This window comes from Canis aureus, chromosome 8 (genome assembly GCF_053574225.1).
Source record: "Canis aureus isolate CA01 chromosome 8, VMU_Caureus_v.1.0, whole genome shotgun sequence".
In the NCBI taxonomy this organism is placed as follows: Eukaryota; Metazoa; Chordata; class Mammalia; order Carnivora; family Canidae; genus Canis; species Canis aureus.
In genome coordinates this window covers 28,465,256-28,479,151 of record NC_135618.1, presented here as the reverse complement: position 1 = coordinate 28,479,151, position 13,896 = coordinate 28,465,256, and the positions used below count along the sequence as shown (strand labels likewise).

Below are 13,896 nucleotides of genomic sequence, written 5' to 3'. Positions count from 1 at the left end.
AAAACAGTTCTAAAATAGTCCTGAAGCTTATAGTTTTATCAACAAGAATACAAACTTGAAATTCTTAAGCCGAGGTTAGTCTTTTCAGTTTAAACTTTTTTTCATATCTCTATTTTAACAAGAACAACTTTTTTTTTTTTAAACATTAGTTATTTATCCATGAGAGACAGAGAGAGAGAGGCAGAGACACAGGCAGAGGGAGAAGCAGGTTCCATGCAGGAAGCCCGATGTGGGACTCGATCCTGGGACCCCGGGATCACACCCTGAGCTAAAGGCAGATGCTCAACGCCTGAGCCACTCAAGCGTCCCAAGTACAACTTTTTAAACCAAAAACTATGACTTAAATTCTGATTTAAGCTCAGTTATAAGAAAGATACCTGAAAATGCCATAAAACCAAAAGGTAGAACTTGTTACTGAGTAAATCCTTCTTTGGGTCCTTCGAACTTCCGTCCTGCATAGGTCAGAACTGAAACCATGATCCCTGAGCAGCTTTAAAATCATTAACAAGGGTCGCCTAGTGGCTCAGTGTCTGCCTTCAGCTCAGGGCATGGTCCCAGAGACCCGGGATTCAGTCCTACGTTGGGCTCCACTGGAGCAGCCTGCTTCTCCCTCTATGTCTCTGTGTCTCTCTCTGTGTCTCTCATGAATAAACAAATAAAATCTTTTAAAAAAATCATTAATGGCACGGATTAAAAGTCATTAGGAGGATGATTCCCCCTCCCCTCTGGAAAAAAATGGTTAACCCATCTTCACTGCCAGGCCCTCTGCTCTACAAGGAATGAAACAGAGCGGGCTTGACCTTGGCTGATGAGAAGGCTGAAAATATTTTTCAGGGCTTAAAAATTTCAAAACCCAAATACAGTTTCCAAAACCAAAGAAGCAGCTGAATAAACTTTCAGATCAGGCCATTTTAAAAGCCACGATGTCTAATGTTACCAGAAGAGCCTCCCCTCCACCTACTTCAGTTACAACTTCAGCAGTTCCTGAGCACAGACACGGCTGCTTGTGCATTTCTAAACTTAGACATAATGGCATTAATTCTCAGAGGGAAAACCATGACTCAGGGCCCATGCCTCAGAAAGAGTGATGGTGGCATGGCCTGGAGGTCAACAGAAGCCCACACTGGGAGGATGGAAGGACTCTGATAACTAGGAGACAAAGGTCAAGGAGAGAATGATGATGTAGAAATGACAGTGAAAAGTAAGGTTATTTGCAGCCACATTTTCTTCTTGCCTCTAAAACAGGAAGGAGGTATGAGAAGGCCGGAGACACACTGTGAAGTTCTTGCATGTGTCCCGAAGACATGGAAGTCATGCAGACTTAGCATGTCTGTTCAAGAAGAGACCCAGTTCTTTTATTTTATTTTATTTTATTTTATTGTATTTATTTATTCATGAGAGACACAGGGAGAAAGAGTCAGAGACACGGGCAAAGGGCGAAGCAGGCTCCATGCAGGGAGCCCGATGTGGGACTTCATCTTGAGTCTCCAGGATCATGCCCAGGGCTGAAGGTGGCGCTAAACCGCTGAGCTACCCAGGTGTCCCGAGACCCAGCTCTTAAAATTCTAGAGTAAGTGGTACCAGCATACTGCTTTGTAGCAGCTAGCCTTGCTGTTGTCTACACACAAAATTATTTCATTACTTATTCCCAAAGGAACGTAACCATACCTTTCTCATTATTAGAGAAGAGAGATCATTTAATTTATGCTAAGATCCTGAATTTAAACAGCATATTAGGGACGCCTGGGTGGCTCAGCGGTTTAGCGCCGCCTTCAGCCCAGGGCATGATCCCGGAGTCCCAGGATGGAGTCCCACATTGGGCTCCCTGCATGGAGCCTGCTTCTCCCTCTGCCTATGTCTCTGCTTCTCTGTGTGTCTTTCATAAATAAATAAAACCTTTAAAAAATTAATAAAGACATATTATGTTCTGTTGTCCGTGTCTGAAAATATGGTGTGTCCTGTTTCTCTCCCTCTCATCCTTTCCCTCTCCTTTCGTCTACGCGTCTGTCTCTGTCAATCTATTTCTGTGTATCATTACGATCTTTTCATGCTGTGGCTAAAAAGACGAATGGGAACCCAACCATATTTTTCCATACTTAGCAGTAAAGATGGTGTTGGTCAAATACAGTTTTAAGACTTTGTTTTTTCAACAAATTTACTATCCATGCACATTTTTCTAAGCATTGGGAATGCAAAATGATGATGTTTGGAAGAAACCTGCAGATAAATATGTATATCACAAGATAAAGTAATGTGGTTTAGAGAGGTCTCTAGGCCTCAGAGAGAGAAAAACTGACTTGGACCTCTATGTTAGAGTAAGATCTTTGTCCCACACAGAAAAATAAATAATCTGGAAGGGTATGAAGTATCTGGGAATGAATAGCAGGAGGCCTGAAGACTTACTTGGGTCATGCTAAAAAGTTTGGGTTTTATCCTGGTGGCAATGAGGAGCCTCCAAAGTTTTAATTTTTTTTTAACTTTTTTATTTTGAAAAAATAAAATCACCCATATTCACCAGTTGCTAATATTTTGCTACATTTCCTTTATTTCTCTCTAAGTGTATTTATTTGTAATCTTTTTACTTTGCTGAAATATTTGAAAATTAGACATCCTGGTCCTTTACCACTAAATCCTTCAGCATGGATCTGCTAAGAATGGGAACATTCTTCGATAACCACAATCCATTATCATACCTACACGATTATTATGAACTATTACATAGTCCATATTCAAATTTCCCAATTACCCAATAATTTCCTTTGTGCCTGTTTTTTGTTTTTTTTTCCAATCTAAGATTTGATCAAGGATAACACATTGCATTTAATTGTGAAGTCTTCTCTAATCTAGCATAATCCCCCACCGTTCCCCCCTGCCCCTTCATGACAATGATACTTGGTAAGAATCTAGGCTAACAGTCTTAGAGAAGTTTCTACAAGCTGGATTTGTCTGGTTGTTTGCTAGTGATTAGATTCACATTAACCATTTCTGGCAAAAGTACCACACACTTTCACTGCATCACATCAAGAGTCACACGCCAGTTTTTAAGCACAGATTTTTAAGGCATGGAAACAGTTCCTCTTTAGATCTATGTGTTAGATAATTTTGGCTAGATTTTTCGCCAAATATTTCTAGTAAACTAGAATGAAAAAAGAATTTGTATTCTCTCACTCTCTCCCTAGATGTTCTTGACATGATGTTCTTATTCTTCCAACAGATATAGGATAACATATATCCCTCTTAAATTGACTATCAGTCACATGACTATGTCAACTCATGACAGCATAAGCATCGAGTGAAAATAATTTGGCTGTAGGCATTCATTGAATAATTGATTCCAAATACAACAGCATATTAAAGCTTTTATTTATTTATTTATTTTTCCATATTAAGCTTTTAAATTACACAGAACTATGGCTTTGCTATCACACAAAAAACGTTAACATAGTCTATCTACTTTTAGCTAAAGCCACTGACAAGGCATCATTCTCATTCCAAAGGTTGTTTTAGTTCTTGGCTTTAAACAGTATTTAATATGTCTTATAAAGGATATACAGTAAAGGAGAATCTACTTTTTCTTAAAGGAATTCAAATCAGCATAATGAGAGAACAGGACTATCTTAAGAACTAAAATAAGAATTCCCAATTTTGACTGTATGGTTGAAAAAAGGTACTTTTATGCTTTCCTCACAGCATTGTGCGTACAGATATATATATGCATATATATATAAAATATTTATAAAAATATGTATTTATAAAAATTTAAATATATTTATATATTTAATATGTTTAGTAAATATTTGATAATATAAATATATTTATATATTTAATATGTTATGTAGTAAATATTTGATCAGATAAATTAAAAAATCCTTGAGAAGTTAGTGAAAAAGTCATACCTGAGTAAAAATATTATGTGTTTGGCTTAAAATCCACCTGGCATCAGCATCAGGGGCTACTACTAATTTCAAGGTCCCAACGTAAACATCGGAACATAAGGTCCAGAAGTGCTGCTCTTGTAAACTGTAAACTCCTTGCAACTGCTGCACCTGAAACAGAAAAGGCAGATATGAACATCGCAATCAAATACAAGGGCCCCCTCATTTTATTATGTACACTGTTTTTATTATTATTATTATTATTATTATTATTATTATTCCATAGTTCGGTAAATTGCTATTTAGATTATTAACTATAATACTATTAAATTATTATGTAATATATCAGAAAATACAGATTCTATTCCCTAGTTCAAAGGAGGGGTCAGAGATTGCTTTAATTAATTAACAAATACTTATTGAGTACTTATTATGTGCCATGGCAGGTATTTGTGAATAATCACATACCAAAATTTGCAGGGTACAGCTGAAACAGCTCCTAGACGGAAATTTACACTTTCACGTACACTGATCAGAGAACATGTATAAACACAAAAGAGCTGAGAAATGAGAAGAATAACAACCCAGTAAACTCAGAGAAATAGGAAGGAAGGAAATAAAGAACAGAAATCAATGGTCCAGAGATTTAGAAACTATCAGAATTCACAGTATCAAAAACTTGTTCTTTGGAAGATCAAGGAAGTAGAGAAGTCAGTGCTTCTCAAATGGAACATATTTTGGACAGGACGGTTCTTCCCTGCGTCAGAAACTACAGGACCCTCTGCATCCCGAAGCCCCCAAGGAGCTAAATGCCAACATACACCCTTCTCTGAATCAAGCAACAACAAAAAGAAGAGGGACATCTCTCAGTGTTTCCAGTGGTTCCTTACAGTTTCCATAACCGAAGGCTGACAACCACTGGCAAGACAAATTAAAAAACAAAAACAGAAACCAGAATGAAAAAAGGAGAACGCCTACAAACAACGGATTTTAAAAACCATAAAAGGGAATATTATATGAATGTGTAGTAGCTTGTGAATATACAAAGTATCTCCACTAAGTGGAATACAAACAAATTCTCACCGTCTCTACTGCTATCAGCCCAGCTGAAGGCAGCATTATCTTTCGTGTGGATTATTATAACAGAGCCAGTGTAATAATATTGTAGTGTAAACCCGGTGTGTCTCTGGCCTGGGACTTCTCCCATCTATTCTCCTCACAGTATCCCTGGTGCGATTCTGCTACTTTAGGTCAGATGCTGCCACTTGTCTGTTCAAAAATCCTCCAACGGCTTCCCACCTTACTCTGAACAAAAATCAAAGTGTGCACAACGACTTACATGGACCCGTCGTCACATGACTTGCTTGTTTTCTAATCACATGGTCTCCTGCGTCCCCTTGCTCCTTCTTCCTCAGCTAAACCAGCCTCCTCACCATTGGCTGAGAAGTCTGGCACACTCCTGCCTCGGAGCACTTGCCATTCCCTCTGCCTGAAGTGTCCTTCCTTCCAGATTTCTACTCAGTCCACTTTGTTTGGGTTTTTACTTGGATGTCATCTTCTCAGTCAGTTACTGTAACTCTCGTACTCTTGGTATTCTCTTACTTAAAATAATGTTTTCACTTTTATGTTTCTCTGCTTTGTTTTGCTTTATGGAGCATAATCTCACACACTGCATTATTCATTTATCATTTAGATTTTTTATTGCCTGCCTGCCTCTCCAGCAGAACTTAAGCTTGATAAGGGCAGGGATTTATTTTTATTCTTTTTATGTTTTGTATCCTTAGCATCTAAAACTGTGCCTAACCCAAGTAAGTGCTTGGTAAATTGTGTGTATAATATATATACAATATACAGTATATATGTAATACACACACGCACACACAAAACCCCACAATTTGAAAACCCAGACAAAATGGATAAGTTTCTGGAAATGTAGAAAATGCCATGACGAGAAAAAAATAGAAAATGTGAAAGACCATTAAAAATTGAAAAGGTAAAATACCCCTGAAAAGGTAGAGGTTAATATACAAAATATAAAAAGAACTCACACAACTCAATAGTAAAAAACCAAACTATTTGATTGAAAAATGGACAGAGGATCAGAATAGACATTTTTCCAGAGGAGATATACAGATGGCCAACAGTGAAAGGTGCTCAACTCACTAATCATCAGGGAAATGCAAGTCAAAAACCACAATGAAATACCACCTCACACCTGTTAGAATACCTATTAACAAAAAGACGAGATCTTTTCAATTCTGAGATTCTCTAATTTTTAAGCAGCCTATTTGGGATGTTTTTTTTGTTTGTTTTTTTGTTTTGTTTTTTGTTTTTTTTCCTATTTGGGATGTTAATTAAAAAGTTGAACTGAGATCTAACAAACATATTCATTTTTATCAGAATTTGATGAATGTAGTTCTATAAACTCCTAAGCAGTTGGTAGGAAATTTGAGACAACACCCACTGTGCCCTTTTTAAAATGCTTTTACTGGGAAAAGGTCAAGGTGGACTTCTTCTCTTTCAGGACTCTGATGACATAGTGGCTTGAACCTGCTATCACCCTACATTTTTCTGAATGGCATCCTCATGGGATGGTCTCCTGTGAATGAAACAACCAACTAAGTATAAATAGAGCTCTTCTACCTCTAAGAATGCAAGTCCTCTTGTAGTTAAGACTAAGCAATGTTCCTATACAAACTGGCTTTAACTCTCCTCAAGTTAAAAAATAGGGGAAAGCATAGTTATAGAAACTTTTCCTACTCTGACAATGGGTAAAATAGAAAGGGCATGAGCTTCCGAATCAGATGGACATGGATTGGAATCCTGGTTCAGCACTAGCATTTGTTTGCCTTTTTTTTTTTTTTTTTTAAAGATTTTATTTATTCATTCATGAGAGACAGAAAGAGAGGCAGAGACACAGGCAGAGGGAGAAGCAGGCTTCATGCAGGTAGCCCAACGTGGGACTCGATCCTGGGACTCCAGGATCACGCCCCGGGGCCAAAGGCAGGCACTAAACCGCTGAGCCACTCGGGCTGCCCAGCCACTAGCATTTGTGACTTTGCATGAGTTACTTAAATTCTCTAAACCTCAATTTTACTATAGAAAGAAAAATAAAACTTAGCCTGTGTGGATGTAATGAAGACCAGAAATGATATACATAAAGCAATTAGTACAGGGAGCAGCTTATAGTAAGCATCCATAAACTGCCCCTTTCTCTTCCACAGTTAAGATGACTACCCTACCTTAAAATCATAACCACAAATGTCAAATGGGCAACAATTCGGTTTCCCTATCTCAAAAAAAACCCTTTTATACCTTCTCCTTTTTCCTCCGGCATTCTAATCTTTTTGATTACACTCCCTTATAAATGATAAAATAGAAGTACATAAAAAAAAATCCCTTATCCTGTACCACCAAATCCACCAGTTGATCCTCAAATATGTCAGCACTTTCTGCCTCTCTTCTAGGGATATGCCATCCCTGGCTCCCATCTACACTGAATTTCTCCACAGTGCTTTTGGTTCTATCTTTTTTTTTTTTTTTTTTTTTTAAGAGAGTGAGTGAGAGAGCATGTAAGTGGGGAGGGAAGGCATGAAGGAGGGGCAGAGAGGGAATCTGAAAGGCTCTGTACCTACTCGGGAGTTCAAACAGCCCACCACCCTGAGATCATGACCTGAGCTGAAATGAAGAGTTGGCTGCTTAACTAACTGAGCTATCCAGGTACCCATGGTTCAATCCTTTTTCATCTTCTCAAGAGCTTCATTCTTGCAACCTTTACTAACGTATCATCAATTTCTTTCTCTATGGGATCCCTGGGTGGCGCAGCGGTTTAGCGCCTGCCTTTGGCCCAGGGCGCGATCCTGGAGACCCGGGGTCGAATCCCACGTCGGGCTCCCGGTGAATGGGGCCTGCTTCTTCTCCCTGTGCCTGTGTCTCTGCCTCTCTCTCTCTCTCTCTCTCTCTCTCTCATAAACAAATAAATAAAAATTAAAAAAAAATTTCTTTCTCTAGGATGGCCCTTTCCTAACAATAACAAACATGCTCTAGAACTGCACTGTGTAATATGGAAATCACCTGACACATATGGCTGTTTAAATACAGGAGAATTAAAATACATTAAAAAATCAGTTGTGCTAGCCTTACATCAGGTGCTCAACAGCCACATTTTACTTGTGATTTTCATACTGGGCAGTGTAGACTATACAGTATTTCTGTTATTGGGGAAAGTTCTATGGGATAGCACTACTCTAGAATCTCCTATTTTAAAAACAAACAGCCCCTGCTCTGATACTACGTCCATACTCAGGCTGCCAACTCACTTATTTGCTTCCTTTAACAACAACACTTCCTAAAAGAGTTGTCTGTAGTTACTATTCATTTTTTCCTTAAGCTACTCAAATCATGCTCTCCTCTCCAAACTCCTCTGAAACTGGTCTCATCAAGGTCATTAGCTGAGTTCACGAAGTCGGTTGATGATTACTCTCCATTCCTACCTTGCTTGCTCTACAGAAAGTGGACTACTGCTTCCTTCCTCAGCTCTGAGAGACTCTGCTCTTCTGGTTTTCCAGCTTCCTTCCTAGCCACTCCTTTTCCTGCCTTTCCACCACCTGTGCTGTAAACCTGGAGCTGAATGGAGAGCTAAAAAGAAGATAGCTTAATTCTCCCAAGGGAATCTCACATAATCCTCATATTTTAAAAATTATTCATTTATTAATGCTTCAAAACTCTTCCTAGTACTAATCTGTCTCTAAAACACCAGATTTGTATATCCCACTACGTCACTGACATTTCCCCTGGGAATATAGCAGGCATTTCAATTTTAACATATCCAGAAGAGAACTCTTGATTTGGGGGGATTTTCCATCCTCAAACCTGCATCAACACAACCTTAACCCTAGCAAATGGTACCAGCATCTACCTAGTTGAGAGTCAACACTTTTTCTCCCCTCCATTAATATAATCCATCTCTAAAAATTTATCCCAGATGTGTCCTTACCTCCATATTCACTACTCCCTCTGTAGTCCTAACCACCATTTCTCCCCACTTAGATGACAAGAGCTTTATAACTGATTTTCTTTGCTTTCATTCTCTCTAGAATTTGTTCTCCAGTAGCAAGCAGAATAATCTTTTAAAAACATTAGTTTTATGACACTCTCCCTGCCTAAAAGCTTTCTAATACTTCCCACTGGATTAAAATTAAATCTAAACCTCCTAGTAAGACCACAAGCTCTGTACGATCTGGCCCCAACCATTCTTTCCAGCCACTCATCCCTTTATTGATAATCCTTTAGCCACAGTGGCTTTTTCTTCTGTTCTTCACAACTCTAAATGAGTTCCAGCTGTAGAACTTCTGCATTAGCATAAAGTGTTCCTTTGCCTGAAACACTCTTCTCCAGGATTTTCGTAAGGCTGGCTCCTTCTTGTCATCAAGGTTTCAGTTTTCTTTAATATGACTTCCTGAGTGAATCTAAGGTAATCATCCATGTCTACCATATGACTTTATTTCAGTTACAGTAACTATCATGGATATTTTCTTATTTATCAATTTATTGCTTAGTGCCTGTTTTTCCCCACTAGATCGTAAACACTGACGCAGACACACTGTCTGTCTTGCTTATCCTTCCTTATACCCTTAGTACCTTATTAGGATATCTGAGACAAAATAGGAACTCAAAAAAATATGTTGAATAAATACTTATATCATCTGGAATTTGTATCTATATTTTAAAAGAACTGTTCAAATTCTAAGTGAGGACAATTTCTACCACATTTTCTTTAGTAAAGCTCAATATTTTCCAATGATTTTATTCTGGTTTGTATAAATGGCACTCGTGGTTAGTATTCAATCTTGGAAGAAATACTAAATTATACACATATGCTACCCATATTTGTAAAAGTTAAAAACCCTAACAGCTTGGAAACAACATAAAATCTAATGGTTTGGAAGCTCTGAAACTTACCCTCTGATAACACTGAGGCAGAGTATTTTCCAACAATGGAGGAGTTCTCTGCATTAATATTCCAACAGACTCTCTTAAAAGAGGAATAACACTAAAGAAAAGAAAGAAAAAATTTATTAAAGCTACATTCTGACAATCCTATTCTGCAAGAAAGTAATAATGTAACTCTCTATATTAGAATATAACAAGATTGATCAGAATAGTATGAGGAAAAAGCAGATAGTCTTTCTAAATTTTTCATGTGATCACTAAGTTTTTTCTTAAGTAAAAGAGCCAGATAAAATGCATCAATGTATAAAACACGAAACCGTATTACTGAATAGTATTGGAACATCTAAAAATCTAAACATAGCAGTTACTCAACTGCTATCTAAAATATGGCTTCAATTGGCCAGAATCTTCCACGGTAATCCATAAGGCATATCATGGCTGACTGGTCCTTAATGTTTATCAAATATTTACATGTATGTAACTGAATAGCATGTAAAGGAATACACAAAAAATTAATATGGTACATTAGTCCATTCATCTAATATTTTTACAACTCAATTATATATCAGTCTTTCTTTAATTAAAAAAATTTTTTTTAAAGATTTTGTTTATTCATTCATGAGAGACACAGAGAAAAAGAGGCCAGACACAGGCAGAGGGAGAAGCAGGCTCCCCGTTAGGAGCCCAATGTGGGACTTGATCCTGGATCCCAGGATCTTACCCTGAGCTGAAGGCAGACACTCAGCTGCTGAGCCACCCAGGTATCCCTTATTTTTCTTTAATTTTTAAAAATTTATATCAGTCTTCTTTCATTATTTAAAAAATACATGGGCAGCCCGGGTGGCTCGGCCTGATCCTGGAGACCCGGGATCTAGTCCCACGTCGTGCTCCCTGCATGGAGCCTGCTTCTCCCTCTGTCTGTGTCCCTGCCCTCCCCACCCTCCGTGTCTGTCATGAATAAATACAATATTTTAAAAAAATAAAAATAAAAAAATAAAAAATACAGAAGCCTGGATATAACCACAGATCCAAGTGTATCAACACCTTTAGTGATAGGGCCCAAATGTCTGTGTGTATTGATGCAGCTAGTCTTCCAGCAATATGTGGAAATTACTGCTTTAAGCTATTTGGATAAATGTACAGAAACAATTAACAGTATAATGATGAGAGTGACTCTAATGCAATAGTTCTCTTAGTATCTAGATATCAAATTCACCTTACTCTTATTTGTTTTTATTTCTGACATATTAGATCAGAATCTTTCAGAGAAGGTCAAGGCATCTGGTTTTAAAAAGCTCTCCACATGATTCCAGTGAGTCAGGGTGGCAAGGCACTGCTCTACCCAGACTGAGAGAAAGGTCAGACATAGCTTCCTTAACTTAATAGCTTAAGCTAGTGTTCTCTTTTACACTTGGAGAATCTCAAAATTTCCAAAGTAAAACCCCTCCTAGTTACAGCTGTAGGAGATGGAGATAAAAGGAACATACATACATTTCAAGAAAGGCAGAAGTTAAAATGTACCACACAAATTAGTGATATTTCTTTTTTAAGAAATTGTTATTTAAGTAACCACTACACCTAACATGGGGCTCGAACTCAGGACCCCTAGATCAAAGTCATATATTCCTTTGACTGAGCCAGCCAGGTGCTCCCAAACTTAGTGATATTTCTGACAGGTGGAAAGGAAAAGACATTAAAAGAACGAAGACAATGAGAACAGAGACAGTGCTTGTCTTGTTCACAATTATATTCCCAAGGAAGCCAAGTAAAGTTCTGGTCAGAAAGTGGGCCCACAATAAATACCTGTTGGTTAAATCAATGATAGGTATATAAATATTAGATGCTTGAGAAATCTAGACTGAAGATAGGCAATGGCTACAGGGAAGCAATTACAAGTCCACTCCCACACTTTCTGTGCACAGTAATAAGTACTTGGATAATGAGTAAGACAGGAACAGAAACAACTAGGAAAATCAAACAGATACTGAGAGAAATAACTGGTGTCTAACTGGATATAGTGAAGAAATAGTGAAGCACGCAGGGATGCCTGAGTGGTTCAGCGGTTGAGCATCTACCTTTGGCTGAGGGTGTGATCCCTGTCTGGGGATCGAGTCACACATTGGGCTCCCTGTAAAGAGCCTGCTTCTCCCTCTATCTCTCTCCCTCTCTCTCTGTCTGTCTCTCATCAACAAATAAATAAATAAAATCTTAAAAAAAAGAAAAGAAAATAGTGAAGCAATATCAAGAGACAAAATCCGAAAGACAAGAAGTGTGGAGGGAATGGCAGTAGTGAAGATGAAAAACTCAATGCAGATAGGAGGTTAAGTCACGTTCAAAATGAAAACATTCTGGGATCCCTGGGTGGCGCAGCGGTTTGGCGCCTGCCTTTGGCCCAGGGCGCGATCCTGGAGACCCGGGATCGAATCCCACGTCAGGCTCCCGGTGCATGGAGCCTGCTTCTCCCTCTGCCTATGTCTCTGCCTCTCTCTCTCTCTGTGTGACTATCATAAATAAATAAAAAAATTTAAAAACAAAACAAAACAAAACAAAAAAAAAAAAACAAAATGAAAACATTCTTTAGTCAGATTAAGAGCTAAGAATCATTAGATGCCACCCTTCAATCCTCCTTCTCCCTTAAAACTCCCATGCTCTAAATCACCAAGTTCTCATGATGTAACATCCTAAATACTTCCTGACTCCATTCCCTCCCCTTCATTCTACTACACGTCTACAATAATCTCATCTTCACTTGGGTTATTATAATAGCCTCCCAAGTGGGCCATTTTTGCCTCTAGTCTTATTTCAAGTCCACTGTGATCGGCAGCTTCGAAGATGGATCCCAATGGCCCATGCCTCCCTAGTACTCATGTTCATGTGTAATCCCCTACTCTTGAGTGTGGACTGGACCTTGCACTTGCTGCTAATGAAAAAAGTACAAAAAAAAAAAAAAAAGAAAAAAGTACAGCGAAAGTGACATGATGACACTTCTAAAATCAGATTAAAAGACTCTGCCTTCCATCTTGTTCACTCTGCTCTAGTTTTCACTCTTGGCTATCATGCTCTGAGGTATTCTACAGAGAGGCCCAAGTGACAAGGCACTGCAGGATGCCTCTGGAGAGGAATGGAGAGCCTCAGTCCAATAGCACAAAAGGAACTCAATACTTTCAACAACCACTTCAGTGAGCTTAGAAGTGGATTTTCTCCCAGATGAACCTTGGAATGACTGTAGCCCTGGCTGTCACCTTATGAATGACCCTGAGCCAGAGAGCCTTGTTGGCTATGAGCAGGTTCCTGAGCCACGATAAACTATAAGATAAGGCCTATTATTTTGGCTACTGGGTTTTTGTATAATTTGTTATGTATCCTTAGGTAACGACTACAACCATTCTTTATAAAACTATTAGACTATCTAAAATCAGTATCTGATCCTATCCCTTCCCCATTAAAAAAATCCCATAAAAGCTCCTCAATACCTTGGGGATTAAATGTAAACTCTTTAAAATGGTATATTTTTAGATCTGCCTCGCCTAGCTAGCTGCCCTTCCTATCAATTCTCGCTTCTTATTTTAAGCCCCCCCCCCCCCCTTTTTTAAAGATTAAAAAAAGATTATTTGAGAGAGAGCCAGCAAGCAAGAGCACAAGCAGTGGGTAGGTTCAGAGGAAGAAGGAAAAGCAGACTCTCCACTGACCGGGGAACCTGATGTGGGGCTCAATCCCAGAATCCTGGGATCATGACCTGAGCTGAAGGCAGATGCTTTACCAATGAAGCTACCCAGGAGTCCCATATTTTAAGCCCTCTAAACAAACACATTTGCACTTTACTTTTGGCTGTTCCTTCTTTTTATGCTTTGTTCATGATGTCAGCTCTGCCTAGAATGTTCCTAAACTGCCCTACTCTGGTTTCTATTCTTTTTTTAAAGTCTCAAGTGTCACCCCTTCTAGGATATATTTCCTGATCCCAAACTGCTCTCCAAACTTTATGAAATGTCCTCTCTGTGCTCCTAAAAAAAAAAATTCTGATACCTATGGTAATGTTAGAGGGAAAAAAAATGAGGAAATGGATAGAAAC

The 13,896-nt window shown here is 38.5% G+C and overlaps 1 protein-coding gene across 1 annotated transcript in view; it reads right to left on the bottom strand.

Moving 5' to 3' along the window:
• SLC30A7 (solute carrier family 30 member 7) overlaps window positions 1-13,896 on the bottom strand; it is a 91,091-nt gene that overhangs the window by 11,455 nt on the left and 65,740 nt on the right. The window contains exons 9-10 of the mRNA XM_077905620.1: window positions 9,837-9,927; window positions 3,897-4,046 (exon numbers count right to left, since the gene is read on the bottom strand). Coding sequence (XP_077761746.1) covers window positions 3,897-4,046; window positions 9,837-9,927 — 241 coding nt within the window. The remainder of the gene's footprint in view (window positions 1-3,896; window positions 4,047-9,836; window positions 9,928-13,896) is intronic.